At 33.3% G+C, this 22,803-nt stretch overlaps 2 protein-coding genes across 7 annotated transcripts; one reads left to right on the top strand and one right to left on the bottom strand.

Moving 5' to 3' along the window:
- The first annotated feature begins 50 nt into the window (after positions 1 to 50).
- LOC114748677 (protein GRIM REAPER-like) lies at positions 51 to 737 on the top strand. Its single transcript, XM_028937125.1, has one exon. The coding sequence runs from the start codon at positions 51 to 53 to the stop codon at positions 531 to 533; it is 483 nt and encodes a 160-aa protein (XP_028792958.1). The 3' UTR covers positions 534 to 737.
- A 156-nt stretch (positions 738 to 893) lies between these two features.
- Positions 894 to 11,483, bottom strand: LOC114748703 (proton pump-interactor 1). 6 transcript variants are annotated; one of them, XR_003740495.1, is made up of 13 exons: positions 11,339 to 11,483; positions 10,310 to 10,717; positions 9,373 to 9,558; positions 9,074 to 9,253; positions 8,370 to 8,564; positions 7,165 to 7,263; positions 6,510 to 7,025; positions 6,118 to 6,428; positions 3,877 to 3,989; positions 3,481 to 3,612; positions 3,321 to 3,394; positions 3,111 to 3,216; positions 2,243 to 2,311 (listed from the first exon to the last, which is right to left on the bottom strand). XR_003740495.1 is itself a non-coding variant. In XM_028937155.1 (10 exons), the coding sequence occupies exons 1-10, from the start codon at positions 5,054 to 5,056 to the stop codon at positions 1,175 to 1,177; spliced, it is 966 nt and encodes a 321-aa protein (XP_028792988.1). In that variant the 5' UTR covers positions 5,057 to 5,144; the 3' UTR covers positions 894 to 1,174. The 6 variants fall into 6 exon arrangements, 3 of the variants coding, with proteins under 3 accessions (XP_028792988.1, XP_028792989.1, XP_028792987.1); XR_003740497.1 differs by having other exon boundaries at positions 6,136 to 6,428; XM_028937155.1 differs by lacking the exons at positions 6,118 to 6,428; positions 6,510 to 7,025; positions 7,165 to 7,263; ... (3 more) ...; positions 10,310 to 10,717; positions 11,339 to 11,483 and adding exons at positions 894 to 1,237; positions 1,381 to 1,480; positions 1,815 to 1,913; positions 1,996 to 2,060; positions 4,912 to 5,144.
- Positions 11,484 to 22,803: the final 11,320 nt, after the last annotated feature.

Below are 22,803 nucleotides of genomic sequence, written 5' to 3'. Positions count from 1 at the left end.
CCTTCTTACACATCTCGAACTAAACAATAAGCTTACACCTTTAGCCAGCCATGGCCAAGACCCTCATGAAGCTTACCACCATTATTCTGACCACCCTTATTGTCCTTCTATCTCTTCACCCCCAAATGGCCCTTTCAACAGGTACAGAAGATACGGATGAAGAAGAAGAAGAGTACGTTGTTGACCCACCATTGTTTTCCCACTTGAGAACACGAAGCAGGTTCTTGGCCAGCAAGATAATTATAAAGAAAGGCAGACGCTGTGATAATTCCAGTGTCGCTCACAATATCTGCAATGGGATACCATCAAGCAAAGGGACAGGCTTGCTTTTCTGCTGTAAGAAGCATTGTCGCAATGTTCTTAGCGACAAGAACAACTGTGGACAATGTGGTCATAAGTGTAAGCAAGGAGAGCGATGCTGCAATGGAATTTGCACCAATGTGCTCTTCAATGGTGGAAGCCATTGTGGCAAGTGTAACAAGAAGTGTTCTGCTGGAGTTTCTTGTGACAATGGTTTTTGTGGGTATGCTTGAAATTTAACAAAATTATAAATTTATTTATTGGAAGGTTAATGTTTCTAAACTTCCAAGCTTCAACACAATCAGTTTTGAGATGTAGAGGGTTATGTCTCAATGTGTTTTAAGATTTTGTTGGATAATACTTTTTTCCGCAGTTTTCCAAAAATTACATGATGAAGAGGTATGAGGAAGAAGAAATGGGTTGGATTCAATAATTGAACTATCTCACGGCATTACAATTGATTTGATTTTGCCAGGTGCTTAATTTTGTTTACTCGTGTGTGTATGTGTGTGTACATATATATATTTGTGTTATATAATTCCGTTCTTGCACTCCTTTTAAGTTTTTTTTTTTTTTTACATTCACAAAACGTGTGTTTGTACGCAAATGGCATAAATTTAGGAAAAGATGCTGTCAGCATGAGTGATAAAAAAAATGTTCATAAACGCGTATAATTTCCATTATACGACCAATTCCTCTCACCCTGAGTTTCCCGACTCTCTTCTGCAACTTGATCCACTAACCCCATTTTCATCCATAATCACAATCTTCACATCAAATGATTAAAGTTCTTTCTTTCCACTATTTTCCAAGGGGACCATGTCTTCCACGGGAAGGATTATCTCAGTTAAAAGTGAGCTCCTGCAGAAACCTTTTACAAATATCGAATCAACTCCACTGCAAACTTTCCTTTCTTTGTTGAGTTTATTTCTCCTATCTGCATCAAAATAAAGCGGGGCAATTGGAACAACTGTCTAGAAACACTATCGGAAGATTCACATTCCATCACTTCAAAAACGGGTAAGATCAAGCTTGATTAGATCAGATGGTATTTGCCTTCTTTAAATATCGGCATCATACCTTTAATCTTCCCCTTCCACTAACAGATACAATATCCCCACTCTTGAGCGTGGCTCCTTTGGTAGAGACAGGGACCCAGTTAACACGAACAGCCCCATCGCTACAAGCATGAGTTGTACGCTATCGTTATCACACAAATCTAGGTCCTTACCATAAAAAATATATATATATATATATATATATAGGATTTGTGGTGAAAATCCAATGAATATAGCACAAGTTCATCCCAAAAAATGTGCATACCAGAAACATCTCAACACTCGACCAGAGAAATTTAAGCTCATAGGCAAACCGTAGATATATATCTTATCAAAGTGTGGCTACAGCTAGACGGGTTCTATCTATAAACAGAGCAATTTTCATAGAGATTTACCCTGTTATGCAGAAAATCTAATTAACCATGTGCAACAAACAATTTGTAAGCAATTGCCTACCTGATCAAGTCAACTAGCTTTGAACGTGAAATGTTGAACCCGGCACTTGCTAACGCATCAACTCTTAATGATGCTTCTATGGTTTTAAATGACTTGGTTCTGCGCAGCAGACGAAATTGGTAGTCTGTTACAAAAATGTTATTAAATTAAAAAGAAGTTGAAACCAGAACTAGTGATGCACCTGGGTGGTTCATAATCAAGAGAAATTAATGGTATCTTGCTGCAAGATACAGGAACATTACCAACCTAAAAAGAGAGATGCAATCAGAACAACATGGATAATATATCTAATATTCATATCCTAGAAATATAATGATATGCTATTAATGTTTATAACAGAAACCTTTTTTGTTTTGTTTTGGTAATCGATGTCTCCTGAGAAAAGTAAGCAATAAAAAAACCATACAGCAACAGTAAAACAACACTACCTTACCCAGCGATGATATGACATATTCAACAAGTTCCGGAACAATAAGTATCTGAGCACCCTGTTCGCCCTGGGTAGCAAAACCAAATTTAAATCACTGAAATCTGTGCATCTGCGCACTATAAGGAAGGGAGAAAGGGGATTTTTTTTTGGGGGGGGGGGGTTTGAAGAACTGCTTTTGGATATGGATAGAGTCACACAGAAATCAGAATGCATGCGAATGTGAGAACATAATCCCAAGCTGAGGCCATCACTTGAATTTCAGCCAACTACTAGATAACCACCTATTTGTATGGAATTTGTCAACCTTCTTCCTGAATTCGGTTTCCAGATAAAGATTTGATTTTTTTTAAGACATAATTAATTGAATTTGTTCAGATCCATTCTATGAATGATTTTCCTAATGGGTGCCGCTGAAAGAAAGAATGAGAAAAAAGGAAGCTTTATTTGTGAATAAGCTGAAATGAAATGGATATTAAGACCAAGTGAGAAATCCTGAAAATTCACAATAAAATCAACGATAGTAACAGATTTTGGAACGCAATTGACTGCTAGCTATTATTGGCTTAAGTTTATTCCATCAGCATGAATTTCATTTATTATTGGCTCAGGAAATACAAGTGTTTTATAACACAAACAATATAAATTTATGTCAAAATGTGCCATAAGAAGATACTGATGTTTAGAAACCAGCTTTTGCTGCTCCTCGTAAGATTTTACAATTCCTCGTTTGGATATAAGAAATCTTACAGATCCAGACTAGTAATATTAATAAATATCTGTTACTAGAAGCCTCTTTCTGTTCACTGAAAGCAAGTTCAAACAGAATCTTCTGTAATATAATGTAGTAAATGGAAGAAAAGAAATACCTGCAATATTATATCTCCAAGTTTTTCTCTGGTGATTCCTGTACCAAGGATTGCACCAAGGAAGTCTCCATGAGAACAAGGTTCAAACTGAAAGTTTCCTGTAATGCTGAGAAGAGAAAGTTTAGGTAAATATTAGAAAGGGATCTAGAAACCTAAAAATGGGTGCTGGCGAGCTTGCAAATTTACTAAGTAGGAAATTACAAGACTTACCTCAATGCTGCAATTATATCAGGGTCACTTGTCAATTCTTCTGGATGTCCAACAGAAATCCGGCAGCGTTCAGCCTGGAGAATATTTGAGTGTATGTCTATATACAAGCACAGAGAACTTATGTCCCAAGGCAACGGAAAATACTTATCCAGATAGTTACCTGTGGGTAACCTCCTTGAGCAATTGCTTTCACACCAGCTAATTTTCCCATTACTTCCATAGATTCCTTCAGCACTGGAGGAGTAAGAAAATTTGTATGAAGAACTTCTCGTCTAGATGATGCGCTTTGAGCCTATAATAAAATGGATGACAGCTGACAACCGGGTAAGGAATTAAACAGTAACGCCAAAACACAGATAACTCCCTTGAATTTCAAAACTTAATGAACTCCCCTCCCTTTCCAAACTTCCAATTCAGTACAGATAACTCAATGAATCAGTCAATTTACAAACACAACGGCGATATATCTAGAATGACACGGAAAGAGTTTCAACTTCCAAGGCTTCTTAAGAGATGCTTGAGGTAATCTAGATTGAAGAGAAAGGCTGCATAGTACCATCTCAAGAATATGCTTCACTTCTTTTATCGTACTTCTCTCTTTTACTCCCCTGAGTAGCACATCACCTTCCTGTCCCTTCAAAGCTTGTACGGTCTGGCTTACACCTGAAGCTGCAAGTCATAAAGCGTTGAAAATGTGAATAGCATGTCATAATTGAGATGAAAATAAGAAATCTATCATACAACTAATGCATATAACAATGAACAATTGTTCAAAAGCTCTGAAGAAAATATCGCGCATAAACCTTTGCCGTGCTATCACCTATTAAGCATCTTTCAGCCAGATGATCAAAGGATAATACTTGTAAGTGGCTGGTTGTTCAGGGAAGCAAGAGAAATATAAAATATATCGTTATATATTACTCCTCCGGTCCTTATTATAAGACCCCATTTGACTTTTTATTTGGTCCTAATTATAAGACCCAAATCCATTTTGTCTCTTATATTTATGCATTTTTTCCAAGATAATCCTTCTAATAATGATAGTTTTAGCCAATATATTTAATTAGCAAGGATATTTTAAGAATAATAACACTTATTTATTATAAATAACCAACTTAACTTACTTCCTTAATCTCCTCAAATAAGTCAATTGGGTCTTATAATTAGGACCGGAGGAGTATTATTTAACCATGATTATTACCCGAATGCAGAATATATCTGGCATGTACGTCATTGCTGACAAGGTCCTCTATTGCTTCCTAGATGTTTTCGTTAATAACTAGCAAGGGCCTCTATTATGACAAGGTTTTTCACATACCCTCATACTAAAGCCTAATGGGAGCGCCAAGCAGTATGATTATGACTTTATGGGTGTGTGTCCAACTGTCAATTTCAGCCATATCAGCTGCCAATAAGGAAGACTTCTTTCCGCATCACAAACATTATTACAAGAAAATTTCAACTTATCAAAGTTTATCCCAGGAATCTGACGAAACATCTAAACACCAACGAGACCCTCTTTATCAAATTACATAGAACACCTGTCAGAAAAACGAAGGAGAAAGGAAAAATTTTACGGATAAGTCCAGACCTGAAGGACAGGAAGCAGCGAACGGGTCAGAGGAAATGGTCCGCCGAAAAGAGAGTTTAGCGTCGCAACGAGGAAAAGTAGAGAATGCAAAAGCCTGAGCTGCTCTGCTCAAACACCGGGGCGTTACAAAGCTAGCGGCGGCCATGGCGGGGGCGCGCTTCCTCAACACGACCGCACCGGAAGTTCAAAATTGGCCGTTTTCGGTGCCCAAAAAAATATTTGGCAGTTTTGAAATCCGGGAAATTTTTCACGAATGGGCCAAAAGCCGAAAACGATGTCGTAATAGGCCGACGAAAAAATTTGAATTTCTTTTATGAAATTTAGATTTATAAAAGTAGTACAACTTCTTCAATATTAAATAAAATAATGTAGGCGATTCAAACATTAAGTTCTTTTCCGTTAGTGTTAAAGATTCAAACTTTGAAGATTGGGGAAAAAAATTATATTAAGAGAGATTCCCTCGATCAGATAAATAAAGCTCAAAGCCAATACAAATACAATAATATCATATCTCAGATAATTATATAAAATCATATAAATAAATAACAATTATTTTTAGGTAAAAGATGTTAATTTTTATATACTTTTGTTTCGGTTCCTATACTAACCAAACAAAAGCATTTGATAAGTACATGATCATAATTGTCTGTGCATGACTATTCTGTAGTTCATGATGCCAAAAGGGACCACACAACCAAAAATACTACCCGAAAACTACTCACAAGGTCTATTAAATTTAGCATTTATGTAACCCAAAAAAAAAACATTTAGCATTTAGGCCCCCATAAAGTGAAAGGGCTCGATTTTGCAACAAATTTCAGAAGCAAGTCGTTTGACACATTAAATTATTGAGCATCACACATAGATGTATAACTTGACAATCCAGATGCTAGCCTGGTTTACTGATATTAATGAAAGTAAAATGTACAGTGTGTGTATATATTATAGTTCCTACGAATACTAACTAACAGAAAAATGCAAGCTTCCCGCAACATCTCAAAATCTGGAGGAAAAAAATTGAAAAATCACCAAGTCAGACTAACACGTGAACGAGTTCCCGAACAAAAGCAGCTTGACCGCAAACCCAGCTCTGGCATGTTTGATCCCTTACCCCAGGAAATGTGTAGAGAACAGAAATAACTTGGCTAACCTCACAAACTAGCCCTGAAAAATTGGTTTACAATTCTTTCTACACTCAAACTTTACCAGTAAAGATAGTAATACCCGAGCACCACCAAGAGCAACAGTAACAAAGCAGCAGATGCAACCCACACCCGGTTATTTTTAGACCTTTTTTTCTTCAAAATAACTTTAGGAAACGAGCCACGGCCCTTTGTTCGATCCCTGGACCTGATACTACTCTCTTTCTGGACCTTTTCCTTCACTACAACCGGGCCATCATCATTTTCATCTAACTTTTCTGGTTCTGTAGCCTCCACTGCAACATCTGCCGGTTCCTGAGGATTGGGAATGGGAGCAGAGGCAGAAGCCGCCTTCTTTGCTTTCTTTTCCTGCTCCTAAAAGAACTCAAGGAACCACGTTTAGATTACAGAACCAAAAATAAAACGTGTCAAAGAAAGATGGAAAGAAAGAATTACTTTAAGCTTCTTCTCAGCTTCCTTCTGTGCTCGGACAGCTGCCTTGGCTGTAGCTTTCTTTGCTAACTTCATTTTCCTTTCCAAGGCCTGCTTCATTTTTGCAATTTGCTCTTCTCTCTTGATCTCCTTCAACTTTGCTGGATCAATTTCAGGCTCTTTGACAACACTCTCCTTTAGTGGCTTTTCAAATTTCAATTTATCAGCTTCTGCTGATTCTTTATTTTCCAGCTTAGATTTCAAATCTCTCTCTTTGTTTTTGGCTTCATTCTGGACCTTCTGAGCTGGCAAACTATCTTTCGGGGAAGACTTGGGCTCTTCCTTTAGCTGATTTTTGCTGATCTTTGGCACTGCATCAGTTTCAGACGGTTTTGACTCTTCCAACAGTGGCTTTTCATCTGGATTCCTAATCCGTCCATCCCTACTCAATTGTCGAATATCTAATGAAGGCAAAATTCTTCTCTCATAATCATTCCTAAAAGTCTCGTCACTGTTCCAGAGTGACATAAATTTCTCAACCTAGAGCCAAAAAATAAATAAAATTAACCACATCCTAACACCATATAGAAAAGCAGGAGAACACAATTAGGCAAATAGAAAGCAAAGCAGCTATTGATATCTTATGGTGCCCCTAAGAATGAGTAGCATTTAGTAGAACCTCTGCTTGTGAAAGTTCCTCAAGAGCTTTAATATCTTTCTTTGCAGCAAGCTCCCTCGCTTTATTCAAAATGGCACGGCTTTGGTGGAAGTAAGTATTCTGAACAACATGGTAAAATTAGTTCAATAAATAATTTATTCTGCAGGACTACATAAAACTCACAAAAGATTGAGCTCAGAAATAAGGACTTAAGTGGTACATCAAGCATGTAAAATTCACTCGTCATTTTCTTCTTTCCTGGTTTGGTATATGATGCAACCAGAAGTATTTCTGGCATTATTTATGTATATAGAGCTGTAATCCTCTTCAAACAGCGAATCAATGGAAATTGACAGTCTCAGATGACTAGAGATGGAAACCATAAAAGAAAGAAAACTCGGGAAATAAATAAAAGAACAAAGCAAAGAACTATAAACTCGGGGAAATAAATAAAACAACAAAGCAAAGAACTCTAGCACTCAAGGTAAATGACACCTCACTTTTCCCAGCCAAATTCTTCCTTGCCCTTCTCTGACCCACATCCTTCCTAATTATTTTCCTCTGGTGACCTACTCTCCCACCTCCACATCACTCCTCATGTGCATGGTCAGTTACAATACATTTTCCCCTTTTTCCTTCCACTTCATCAGCAGGTAACCCAGAATTGGGCCCCCCTGTGACCCTTGAGTTATTCTCTCTTCATCCTTCTCCCGTAAGCCTAACACTTATGAGTCCATAAGCGACTAATTAAACATTGATTATCTAGTAAAACTTCAGTCTTCAAGGCTCCAGCTACAATGACATCTATAAATCAAAAGCCACTTATTTTATCATAACTAAAAAGATTAAGGGTGTGCTTGGCATGAATGATAACAGCAGTAGTGAAATATGAGTTGAGTTAAAAAGGATGAAATGAAAATGGAGTGGACATGACTTACATTTGATATCAAGTGAATCACAACCATTCATCCCATTTTAGATTTTTGAAAATTAGAGAGAGAGAGTCAAAACCATCCATCCTACTCCAATTAAATGTCTCACTTGACTTAATGTGGGATATGATTTCATTAAAAAGATAGGATTTGTCATTCTGATTCCGAATAAACATTGCAATTTAATTGCACAGGACATCCCATGTCACACAACTACTTAATAATACATGCGAGGAAAACAATGTTTAAACAAACATCAACATATGTATGGTATCAAAAAGAAAGTGGACACACCCCTTCGTCACGTTGTTTTCTCAGCTGCTGAATGCTCTCATAATCTTTATCCTTCTTCTGAATGACATCTGTTAGTTCATCCTGTAAAGACTGAATATCCTTGTCTAAGACTTTCAGAGAATCATCAAGTTGCTTGATTTTGGACCGAACTATCTCTCTCTCCTTCTTTACTCCATCCAAATCCCCACCTATAACCTGCAATAACAAAGAATACATAAAAAACTTTTTCTTTTGTAAAGGTTTATGACGGAAGTTAAGGCAGTAGAAGATGTCTAAGCCACACATTAAGTAGCATGAGATGCTCTATGAGGTATTTAGATAAGCCAGTTCTCCCATCTCAATAGCTACTTTTTAAGGAAGGGTTTCCCACCTCACTTAAATGCCCAGGTCCAGAAAAGGCTACATCACAGAGGGTTGTGGCAGGCAAGGGACAAAACGAAGTGTCATCAAGTATAACTGCTGAGACATTAGCTTTCTAAGGGGGGCCAATTGATGGAGATTAAGGTTGTATAGAATGACTAAATTCCAAGATTGAGCAGTATGGGATACTCTGTGGAGTATTTGAATAGGTAGGTTCTCTCACCTAAACGAGGGTTCCCCGCTTCACTCAAATGCCCATCAAATCTCCAGCACATGAAGAATGAAGAGGCATCGCTATAACAAAATATAAAGCTTGTAATCAAATGAAAATAAAGCTGCTTTACCTTAACCTGATCTTGAATGGCTTCTTTCTGCCCAAGTGAATCCTGTAATTTAGCCCTCATGGCAGCATTAGCTATAACTTTCTCCCTTGTTCCCTCAAGCTGCTTGATTTCACGAAGGAGTAGTTTTTCCTCAGACAACGGAATGCTCTCATGTTGTATCCGGTACTGCAATCCATAGATCTGCATTCACCAATAAAAATGGAAGTAAAGGTGAAAAGGAGATAGATGTCAATGAATAATTGCAATAACAACAAAGGGCCAAATTTAGCATTTAAGAGAACTTGATAAACATAACCTACAATATCATTCAGTTCCTCCTCAGATGAGCATAAACCACCCCGACCAGCATTGTTTGGTGTACGCAACTTGCCCAGTGCCTGCTGCAGAGGTTCAATTGCTTTTCTTTTGTCATCCAATATACTCTGGCATTGCCTATCGTTATCTCTCTGGGCCTTAATCTGAGAAATTAATTCCGCTCGTTCTGACTGCGGTAAAGACAATATCCACACAGGTTAAATTAATGGAGTTTAGCATGCCATTTCATTGCATGAATATAAAACTTCCCAGGAAACAACAGCCCATCATTAATTGATATGAAAGCTCTGCTATTTGAGATAATGGAAGATGAATTTTAAGATAATTTTTTCATGAGACTTCACTCAACATTGTTTCAAGTCTTGTCATGTCTACTTTTGTGATGATACTAACATCCATCACCAAGCAGGCCTGAGAACAAATCCTAACATTACATGCATCTTGGCCAGAGTTTCTCAACGTAAGCTGTCGAAGTGATTTATCATAAATATCCCTTTTATCATTCACAAGTACGTTTATTAATATGACAAGAAAGAGAAAGTTCGTGACCTAAATGCACATGTGTCGCACCAACAAAACAAATATGAATTTAGCGTCAGGATAGTAATATTTGACCTTGTGATGATAAGGAACGATAAAATGGTGAAGAGACAACTAGAAATTTGATTTTTTTAACTTAAAGTGCAAGCGGCCAAGTGCTGCAATAATTATAAAAATTAGATCCTCTGTATACGATGCCATTATGACCAGTGGATGATAAATGTATGCCTTACCTGATGCAAAGGCAATGCTCAATAGAGGTGAATATAATGGGGAAAGGGACTGAATATTCGCTAGTGAAAAGCCTGCCCAAACACCCCCCCCCCCAGGGGGAGCACACAACAAAATTTACATAGTAATCCCAACAAATTCTCAACTCACCCGCTTTGCCTTCAAAGCTTCAGTGAGCTGAAACCGGGTTTGATTTTTCTTGCTAATCTCTTTATCGAGCTGATCAAGTCTAGACTTTATGTTAGGATCATCATAAGGCCGGAACTTAACCAAATAAAAAGAATGTATCTGCTTAGGAGCTGGCCAATCTTCAACTGCATCTTTGCGTGCAATGGAATCTGAAATTTTATTCCCTTCTTTGGTAGGTTCGTCTTCATGTGACCCAAATTTTAAGGATTCAGCTACTACAGTATCCTTTTCCGAATGTCCATTTACTTTTCCAGGCAAAACAGCTTTGTCTCCTTCAGCACCTTTTTCCGGGCCTTGAACCATCTCAAACCCGTCAACCTCAACAGCCATGGCACAAACAAGAAGACAGCTTCAAAATACCCAAGAAACCTAATTCCAAAGGAAGACCCAACGTATGAGTGTGTAAGATTCAGAAACAGGTAAAATTCAATAAATTGATCCAAAAGCTAGTCAAGCAAGTACAATAATGCTAGAACATGCATAAAGAAGAAGAATAAAATGAATGTTGATCGGGATAAGTAATTAGAAACATTTGCATGCATTGCGGATAAAAATGACAGGATCGCCATTTTATCAATTATCAATCATACATCATTTTATACTAACTCACTGAGCATTTGAACTAAAATGCTTAAGACAAAGGAGTCTAAGCACCAAAATCTCCATATCAATCATGCGAATGAAATAATTAACAATCTACCTCGTTAGACAATGAAATCTAGCTGCCAGACAAAGATCGGGTATTATTACATAAACAAACCACTGGTGCAAAACCAAGTCCTATTTTGGTGAAGACGGCGAAGAAAAATCCAAAGCACGTGGCATCAAAAACTCTAAATACCTTAGTCCTTAAAAGATCGTTCTCACCATGCAATGCTCATAAGACAAATTTGAAACACAAAGCAAAACAAAACTAGCACTAAACAAGCGATCCGGTGAGAACACCAGTGCACAGTGAAAAAAGCACGAAAAGGATCGAATGTTAATTACTCGGACGATAGCGAGAGAGATTGCACAGAAGAAAGACGCGTTAGACGAGTGGCCTGCAATTCCAAATTTAGCTCAGGCGGTATAAACATAAGTTGATCCGATCTCGCTCGGTTGTGCTCTTGGAGCCACTGAGGCTACACGCAGAGAAACAGAGGCGGAAATACATAAATATTGCGCCTTTTATAATATGGAGCGAAGGCGCAAGATTAAACGCCGGATTTCGCGACCTGATCTTCTATCATGAAGTACCAACAGTCCAACAGTAAAAGAATTGGACTGCTCCTTTTTTTTTTTAATATTAAATAATTTGAATTTATCGGCTAAATATTTTGTTTGAATTATATATACTTTAAAACAAAAAAAATTAAAAATTACTTCATAAAAGATAATGATTATTTAAAATTATACCAAGAAAATTTTTAGGCCATAAAAAATGAAACAATCTTTGAAAGAGACAGGGGAGCCCGTAATATGAATATAAAAAAATGCTTGGTTAAAAAAAAAAATTTATTGTCGAGATGCCCTGTTTGAAAAAGCATCTTCTACTAGCTGTTGGTGTAACTTTTTCACGTAATCTAATACCAAAGCGAATTATTAGAGTACGTCCAGATCGGGGGTCTCAAAGATGACGCACTAGATTCCATTCGCCGTGGCTAGTTGGTTGCAGAAAGAGAGAGACGTGCAAGTGCAGGATTTCGACTGAAGGAGTTTAGAATTTATATATGCGTAGTTTAATATAATTCTAACAGCCTCTTAATTATAAAATCTTATTTATATTTTATAATTAAAATCTAATATGGTAATTAGTTTCATCTAAATATAAATATAAGAATATAATTTACTTTGTCTCTAATATTTATCTATTTTATCCTCAAATAATTCTTATAATAATTGTATTCGTTAAAAAGTTACTATGATTGAATGATTTAAACACACATTATTAATAAAAATATTTTAAGAAAGACAAAATAAATTTATTATAAATAATTTAATTAATTTTTTTAATTTCCTCTAATTAGTTAATTAGGACTTTTATGAATGACTGGAGTTTTTTTTTTGGCCCACAAGAATTTATATTCATGTTACAGAAATGCCCTTGCTAGCTCTATCTGAGCTAAATCTGACACGTGTGACGTGTGTAAATCCATCTCCATCATTCCTCAATCCAGCCCGTCCCTTGTCTTGTCTCATCTATTGTTTATTGTTTGCCCTTGTCCACTTCTTTTCTCCTTCGGTCCAAACATGCGTTGCGTTTGCTCTATCAAAAATAATAAACATTTATTATTTTATTTATATATTTATATTATTTGAGTGATAAATGACATCAAATATCTTTTTTTTTTGGTTTACATCAAATATCTTTTTAGTTGTAAACTTGTATTACGTAAATAATACATACTTGCAAGTTATAAATTAGAAAAATCAAAGGAAAATTTATATTTACAAATTTTATTGGTTAGAGGGACTTTATATGTTTTTTTGCACATAATTTATCAATACTTTGACTTTGTGGGATTTCATGTACGGAAAGTATTAGTACTCAAATTCAATCCTTTTTTAGTAATAAAATTTTTAAGCGGAAACTTTACACTAATTTTTTATTATAAATCTGAGGAACTTTTTAATAATTAATTTATAAATCAAGTCCTTTGCAATGATTTGCCGAGAAAAAAATGTGTCTGTTGTTTTCTTTGGTAAAAGCGAGTTCGTTGCACTACGTGACAATTGACGAGTGGGGTATAATGTGATTTGATCCAAGTTTTCAACCTTTCTCCAATTATGAGCTTTATTTATTTACTCACTTGTCTTTATTTATTTTCGTGGCCTTCTTACAATCATCTTTGACTTGTCTTCTTGTTTGTGTTTGCCAAGACATTCATCAGTGTCTGGTCCCAAAAAAAAAAAAAAGGACATTCATTCGTGTCACGCAGATCTTGAAAACTACTCTGTACCATGCAGGCTGGTCCCGGTGTAACTCTTTGCTAAAGACGTGTCTATAATTTTTTCCCATGGCTGCAAATAATAATAATAACAACAATAATAAAGTAATAATTTAATTTCATAGTTTATAATTTCTGGATATGTAACAAATAAGTTATAAATTTTCAAAATTACGTAATAAAAGCCTGTCATATTAGGAAGTGGCAAATTGTGAATCGGAGCGGACTGAAATTCAAATTTGAACCAAAGAATATTGGGTCTAGAGTGATCTTTTTGGTACTAAGTACCTACCATCAAAATTGAATTTTTAAAAAGTTATCAGGTGATAAGTATTTGTTTTTTTAATTTCGAATCTATATATGATTTTCCCTACTTGTAAAATAAGGCAAGGATGCAAATATTATCCGTTGTTCATAATCCTCAATTTAATTGGTTTAGAATTAGATTTTGACACTTGGGGTGTTTGGATAGAAATAAAGTTATGATTTTAAAAATAATTTTACAGTATATAAAATAAACATGTGAAGAAATATGTCTCAATTTACAAAAAAATACTTTTAAACAAATCCAAATACCCCTTAATCAAGGATACTAAGGAGGTGTTTGACATTCTCAAAACCGCGGTTTCAGAAGCACTTTTCCGCAAAACGAGGTAACCTCCTCCACATATTTACTTCGTAATCCGTAAAAACACTTCTAAAATCATGGTTTGGTTTCTATTCAAACACCCCCTAAAAGTTGCCGACTAGTTAAGAATTTTGGTTTAATTTGAGCATTTTTTTTCCCCAAAGGAGGAGAAAATGGTAATGGAGGAAGTCCCTTGAGTAGGAATACAGATCATGGTCTTGACTTTTATACTTGGCCCATTAAAGACGTACCAGAGTGTGGACAAATAACATGAAATGTGTGTTTGTTAACCCCCAAAAAAACAAATGAAATGTGCATGTGCTTATAAGTTTCTTGTATTATTATTAATTATATTCTTTGGGCCTTATCTCCAGAATATTCGACAGCACATCCATGCACGTGCTCCTAAGCAAAATATATTCGCCCCGCTGGAAAATGATTTAATATTTGTGAACCTCGAGAAGAGCCGGGCAAGGCTTGGTTCAGGCGAAAGTGACTAATTTCTTACCATGGGACGAATTAAAATTTAGAAAAAATGGTAAAAAAAAACTGCTGAATAAAAAAATTGTAAATAATGACTCATCACAATAATTTTTATAAATCGGTTTTTGTGTGTAATTTTTTTATTTTGGTAATTTTTTTTGTCATTTTTCTTAAAATTTAACTACATGCTGCTGACCTGTTAGCTTAAAATATGTGTCTATGTATTATTTGTGCTGAGGTTACCAGTAGCTCGCGTGAACATAATGAAAAGACCTCTTCTTAATACATAATTATAAAATTATTTTTAAAATGATAATCATGGTAGAACAAGAATTGAGTTAGAGTGTTAAAATACTACCATGACTATAAAGAGTTTGACTTATTTCAAAAACATCCTAAGTGGCTCAGGATACATAAAACACCTATGGATTTAACAACATCTAGAACAAAGCCTCAGGGCATAGTAACCACCCACAAGCCCAACATAATATTCATCTCACAAAGACTTATGACACAAGAAACATAGGGTGCCTAACCCAACCTATAAGTCATACACATAAGAGTATCACATACAACAGAATCTTATGGCCTTCAGTCATTTTAACAGCATTCCATCAAATACAGTCATTCAAACAAAAGAAAGTATACGTCAACACAGTCATGGGCCCTAAGATGACAATATACATAACATTACATGCCTAAACTAGAAGAGGACTACTAGGCTATGCTCGCCTATACCTCTGGTTGCTTTCCTTTGCGCCGAGCCAAATTAGATGGCTCCCCTGAAAAGCATTGATGGAATAGCCGGGTGAGACGTAAAGTCCCAGTAACCAAGTATTAATTTATGACATATAGAAGTAGGATGGTAAGTTAGTGAAGTAGTGCTTAAATATAGTTTAAGAAATAAATGATACTTTAATAGATACAATCACATAAAAGTTGTATATCTCCCCATCCACAACACAATTCATATAAAAGTACATATATGCAACAACACAATGAAATATGTCATTCCATCACTTTGCTCCTCCTTATGACTCCTTGACAAGGACCTGGGCTTTCTGTGCTGAGTAACCTGGCCAAAGGTCACCCCACTCACATCAAGCAACGGGCCCCCTCCTATATCTACACCGCCCAAGAATGGACTATGGTGCAAGAGGTGTCTACCCAAGAGTTCGTTCTCAATTCTGGGCCAAGGAAAAGGAAGAACTACATAGGTCTAACAAAAAAGCCAAACACTGGGATCCATAGTATAGGCATGCCGCGCGGGCTTCAAGAACAATTATCCTCCACATAACAAAATCTCAACCTCCACATATGAACCCCATGCATAGTCATAATATATATATTAAAAATCTTCTAATTTTTCAAAGTAAGATGGTATAATTCCAAACAAAATACGACACATTTGCATTTTTTTTATAACATAATATTAGTATATTAAAATTCAGCACCACAAGAAAACAAGATTTATAATAAAGCACAACTCAAGCATACTTAAATCAACATACTTCCCACTTCACCAAAATTTGTCATATAAGAAAATATACTCTTTATTCATAGGCATAATTTCACAAATTAACTTGAGAAAATAAAAACATCATAAACACCTTACAATCCAAAGCATGTATATAAAATAAATTAACCCCGATTACCTCTACTCCAAGTTTAACCTCACAGCTTGAGAAATAAGAGCACAAATTACAAACTCTGAAGTACAAGATAATCTACAAATAATATAGATACAATGTAATATACATACAAATAATTAACTTAAATTACATAGAATTTATTATTAATAATATCTATACATATATTTACTATCCAAAAATTCTTACTTCAAATAACAATTTTTTTTCTCTACCCAAATAACTCATTTAAATTATAAATATTTATAAAATATTGTTTTTATCTAATATTGTAAGAATCTTAATTTATAACTTAAGTTTCCAGTTTCAAAATTTTTCTAATAATATAGTCTTAACCCATTTTACATTTTAAATCGATTAAAATATCAATAATATATTAAGTAATCCAAATAAGTTATTTAACTTAAATTTAATCGGTAAAAACATTCTATATATATCTTGAATAATACATTTTCCAATGAAAATCTTAGTTTAAAATTCTCAAAACAATTAATAAACAAATATAAATCGATTAAAATTTTAATAATATATCAAACAACCCAAATAAATTATTTAACTTAATTTTAATCGGTATAAATATGATATATATCATAAATGACAGATTTTTCAACAAAATAAATTTGATTTTAAATACCATAGGTAATAAATGGATAAATCTAAACCGATTAAAATTTCTTAATACTAAATCTTTAAATTTCTACAGTCAAATATTTTCGAAACTCAATACTTACTCGATACCCAAATCACAAAATTTTCTCCAAACATTATAATGATACTACTAATATAAAGCTCTAATATATAGAAAACATTCATAGAGAAAAATCTAATAGAAAGAAGTGTTTTTATGTACTTAAATGATCCCCAAATGCTAGCAACGTACTTGCATAAATCTTCACTCACTCTCTTGTTCTTTTTCTTCCTGCGTCTCTCACCCTCTCTTTCTCTACTCTACATAACACTCCCTCCTCTATTTATCCTTCTCATTTCAACCGTCCACCCCAAATTTTCTACCTTCATTTATTATCCTTCCCCATTTTTTCCTCCTCCCTCTTTAATTACCCACTTCAAAATTCTTCTTCGCCTTCAATTCACCCTGCTTTTCCACCGACTTTGGTGGAAAAGTTGGGGTGTGTTGTATTTTTTTATATATAAATATTAATAAAATATTATTATTTAATAATAATAAAATATTATATAATATATATTTTTTTGGGAAAAAAATAACTCTTTTTTTTTAGGATGTTACACATAACATTAAAAGGGTGTTTGGATAGAAACCAAATCATAGTTTTAAAAGCGTTTTTACGGTTTACGAAATAAATATGTGGAGGAGTTTGTCTTGTTTTGCAAAAAAATACTTCTGAAAAGGACTTTTGAAGATTACCAAACACCTTTTAAGTTAGGAATATAACTCCCAAGACACCGACTGCTATTAAGAAAAAGAAATTAAGTTACGTACTAATTTGCACAATAAATAAGAATATTTTAAGAAAATTATAAGTTTAAAAAATAAATTGAATTCAGATTTTACATAAAACTATATGATATACTCCTCTAATTCTATTTATAAGATACTTTCAATATTTCACATAGATCAAGAAAAACCTTAAACTGCATTAACTCTTTATTAAAATATAGCAACTTTCTAACTTTACCCTTATTTAATATATACTTCTTTCAGAAAAAATAATTATCTACGCTATAATAAATGAAGAACAATATGGTACATTTATGATAAAAATTTAATGAAATGAATTATAAATAGAACAAAAAAACCTTCTCTTTCTACTTTATAAATAATATCATATGAGTGTGTATATATCTATGTGGGGTAAATCTGTTAACTAGTTTATATATTTAAAGATCAGAGAAGTTCTTGCTATTCTAGTTCTGCACTTCTATAGGCCTGTTATTATTTCACAAACTTATTTACGGAGGAGAATTTCTACACAGTCCTATTTCTTGAAGGAGAGAAAGACGGGAAAAAAAAACCCCAAATGCCTTTATTGCCTACTCCTACAGCCGTCAAAACGGGCCGAGCTCATCGGGCCAGTCCTTTTAAGCCATTTTAAGTGAAGGGTCGGGCTTGTATTTTAGGTGGTTTAAAAGGAAATTGGGCTTAAAAGGACTAGTCCTATAGGGTTCAAAAATAAAAGGGCCAACCCTTTAGGACCAAAGGCTAGCCCTTTTAAACCCGCCTATTTTTTTATTATAATCAATATATTTATAAAGTTATATATTAGTTTTTTATGAATAAGTTTAAATTAAAAAAATACTTAGAAGAATCAATACTTAAGCAAGATAATTGAAAAGAATTAGATGTCTTGGACTTGTGGAAGAACAATTTTCAATTCTTTCAAAAAATGGTAGCTGATATTCTTAACATTTTAATCACCATAATAGCTGTAAAACTTTTCTTATTCGAAAAAATGTTCAGACTCTTATTTGTACTTATAATTAGTGCATAGTTTTATTTTAGATAAGGTAAATGAAGACAAAAATCTTAATATTTTTATCACTGAAGAAGAGCTCACTTGTAGTAAAGAACAGTCAAATATTGCTGATCTTGATGATACTGATGAAGATGAAGATAAAGATAATAATTATATTGATATTGTTAATATTTAACTGCTAGGTTTTATCTTTCTGTTTTTCGTGTTTTGTTATATTTTGATTTTTTTTAATTTTGGATAATAGTTTATTGGCATTTAATTTTTTTTCTATACACCACTAATTTATTTTACTTATATTTATAATTTGAATAAAAAATCTTAGAAGTTTTGTTTTTTTATTTTTTATTTTAAAATAATTAAAAAGAATTTAAAATTTAAAAAATAACATAAAAGGGCCAGTCTTTTTAAGTCTTGAGCCCGCATGTCCAAGGGCCGAGCTTTAATAATTAAATAATTTTAAGGTATATGGGCTTTAAAGGGCCGGCCCTTTTAGGCCTTGGCCCTTGAAGGGCCAGGGCCGAGCTGGCCCTTATTGACAGCTCTACCTACTCCCCTCGCATTCTCTTTCCCCACAAAAACCCTGAACCAAACGGTACCTCATAGTTATTAAAGATTGAATTTCAAAAAAAAAAGCAAAAATATTTTATTAGTTCAATCAGGTTGTCTTTTTTTTTTTGGTCAAAAGTTCAATCAGGTTGTCTGCCTTACTGGTTTTAGCAAAATCGTGACGCAGGTGTAAATTCGAATCATAAGCTTGAACAATAAATTTGTAAAAAATTACTAGTTTATGTTTATCAATAAATAATCATGATAAACAGTTAAAATAAAAAAACCACAACAATTTAATTTAAATATATTTCAAATTTAAAGTATTGATTTTTTTTAACATAAAGCAGTCATATTAATAAAGTAAATGATAAAATGCTCAAAACCCCATAGAGGTAAAGAAACATCATAAGAAAAATATTCATAATTTATCATGCTCGATGTAAATTTTTTTGATGAAATTCAAAGTTTGTGTTAGCATTAGTTTGTACTTATTAATTTTTATCTTTTCTGGATTCAGTCTTCTCATACATTCTCTAATTTAAGTTCAGTCACGTAAATACTTGGCTCATGCAACTCATAAATTTGATAAACTCAAAAAGCCAACTCATGAGCGAATTCAATCAAATTTACAATTAGCTGTTCACATAACATTATAAACTAAGAAAATAAAAATACTAAATCTAGATACTGTTTGTTGTAAGGGAACTGGAGGGGAGAGAGAAGAAAATTTCTAATAAACTCTGTTTAAAAAAGTGAAAAAGTGAGGTTTTAAAATTTTAATAAAAATTAATTAAAATATTTTAATTCAACTTTTTAAAATTTTTTAAATTAAGTTTATTAAAATTTTCTCGTTTTCTTTCTTTTTGTTTAATTTCTCTCTTACCAAAGTCAACTTACAAAGTTTGGCAAGAGCGGATTCAAATAGTGAAAATTATTTTGGTAAATCCAGGAATCATGAGTTTAGATTCTGGACCATCTTAGCATGACGAGTCATCGTTGACTCCGTGGGTAGCGCCACATCATGTGAGAGAAAGCGTAACTGATTGATCAGGCCCAGACATGCGCGATAAGTACGGATCCCATGACCCGGCTCCTTATTCCATATTTTAATCTTGTTCTCTGAAAAGACGCAAATTACATTGGCATTTAAATATTTCGTAGCCTTACAGTGAGTAATTAATTATTTTGAATAGATTAAAAATATCAGTTAAATTAATTAATATAATATATTTTTTTTAATTTTTTTGTCATGTTTGATTATTATTGAAAAAAATATCAGTAGAATTAATTTAATCAAAATTGTTAAATATATAGAATATGTCTTATATATATATATATAACTAATATTAATTTTAAAATCGCTGCCGTAAATTCTTACTTTTTTGAAGTAGTCTGCCTTAAGTCACACGAAATTCATATCAATTATTTACAGCAGCATGTCGAATTTCAATAACCGAATGAATAAAGAGTTAAAGACTTCAAGCGTCTACTAAAAAGACGCAATTTGCATGCGGATTTAATTATTTTAATTTCTTACTTTTCTAGTTTGAAGTAATTAAAGTCATTAAACATTTTATCTTTATCATCAGCCGCATATTGTTTTTCAAATAATTAAATACAGATTTTAAACGCCTTCCAAAGGAAAAGACGCGAATCACGTGTTCACTTAATTTTATATTTATTTTGCCAGCCATTTAATTTTATATTCTTACTTTTTCAGCTTGAAGTGATTTACAAATCTATGACACACGTGAAATTCTTATCATTATAATAAACCGAATATTCTTTTCAGAAAAATAAATATTGGATTCTAAATAATTATAAAAAACCTTAAAAATAAATACATGATAAAAATATTTAAATATTAACATATTGTTTCTGAGTCTCTTGAAAAACACCTTTAATCATTTAAAAAGGTTTGTTGAAAATTAATGTGAGGTACATGCGGAAGCATTTAAGAAGGGACCCACATGGATTTATTATTTTGCATACTTTAGGCCAAAATGTACTCGCTGAATAAATGAACGTGTTAGGCCAACAAAAAGATACGTTCATTTTTTTTTTGGCAAAAATATATGAAAGTGTATTTTTTTTTTTAAACAACGTGAGTTTAATTTGAATGTGAAAAAATTATTAGTGTCTCTTAATTGTGAAGAAAATTTTCTTATTTCAGGAGTTAAAGATAAGTGAAACACGAAGGCCTATATGATGGGAAAATCAACAAATATGTCGTTTCTATAATTTAACATGACCCAATAAATCTTTTGATTTTTCATGATTATTTTCCTTGTATTAAAATTTCGGTAATAATTATTTTTTAAAGAGTCATGCTTGAACTTTAATTTCGTTTATATATATACGTATGCAAATCATTTGACTATCCTTAATTTTCTGTCATAATTGAAAGTCCCATAACCGCCCTTAGCTTCATACTCAGAAAATTCCCTTCTTTTGATTAACTATTAATTGATTTAATACCGTGTATTGTAATCCGGATGATTGACTTTGACCCAAATTAGAGTAAGTATTACTTAAAGTTACAAATGAATTATTGTAGCTTAGATAACTTTATTATTTATGTAGTTTATTAAATGCTTGTTTTGATTGATCCCAGATTAATTAGGATAAAAAATGTAAATATGAAAATTAACTTTGTGCGCACTTTTGTTTTTTTTTTGTTTATTAGTTTTTCTCTTAATCACGTAACTATATTATGGTAAAAGAACTAATTTTAAGGTTGGCCAAAAAAAAAGAACTAATTTTAAGAAGAAGGTCAAAATTAGCGTGAATAGAGTTAGGTCTGAATAATTTGAGGTGCCAAACTTCGTTAATATGTTTGAACTTTTTTATTTAATATCAATGATGGGACAAATATTTTACAGGTACTTGATTAGACTTGGGCAGGGGCATTTTCAAACTGCTGTGTTTTCATAATTAGTCAAATTAATCACCCTGGGGAAAGATATTTTCTTCTCAATCAAACCTTAATCTTAATTAGTCTGAATTTATCTGCCAGGGATTCAAACTTGCACAGCAGCCTAATCTCTTGGGGAAAAAAAACTTAAAATTGACGCTTTTGGCCACGTCCTCTGCACCCGAAGTCCAAAGATTCCGCTAAGTGATTAGTCTTTTACTTTTAATAAAAAGTAACAATAATATACTTTATTTATAAACTATAAATAACGTCTTATATTTAAAAGTGGAATTAGTATTTAAAATTTCCCCACCTCATAATCAAAATTTCTTATTAAAAAAAATAACTTACACCAAATTAGCACGTCCTTTTTTTTTTAATTAACAATAATGATTCCGTAAATTTAGATTCTTTTACCTTTGCATAAAAAAAATCCACGAAGACCGTGTTAGCTTACACAGCGGATGACATAATTAATTACGTAAAACTCAATATTCGGTTTAATAGAAGCTCTTTGTTTGTATCAAAGATTACAGAAATAAGGTCTTTGTTTGATCACTTTAATCTTGAAGATTACAGAAAGTGGAGATCTAATTTACTAGCACGTGGTTAAAAAGATAATTATTGCTATAAGCTTAGGCAGAGGGAGAAATTAGAATTAGAATTTCATTTAAAAAACATTATTTTATGTATGGAGCGAAGGAGTTACTACTACTTTAATCCCTAAATAAGTGGGTGGATATGCAAAAAGAAAAGAACTCCATTTCTCACATAATGTGAGATGCTTTTTAAGAAAAATACCGAAAGGTTACCAAAAAATTAGGATAAAGCAAAGCATATGTTATTTTT

The sequence above is a fragment of the Neltuma alba genome, unplaced genomic scaffold, assembly GCF_004799145.2.
Source record: "Neltuma alba isolate B1F8T4 unplaced genomic scaffold, ASM479914v2 tig00005777_pilon, whole genome shotgun sequence".
Classification (NCBI taxonomy): domain Eukaryota; kingdom Viridiplantae; phylum Streptophyta; class Magnoliopsida; order Fabales; family Fabaceae; genus Neltuma; species Neltuma alba.
The sequence above is the reverse complement of the archived record's forward strand: the minus strand, read 5'-3'. Positions and strand labels throughout refer to the sequence as shown.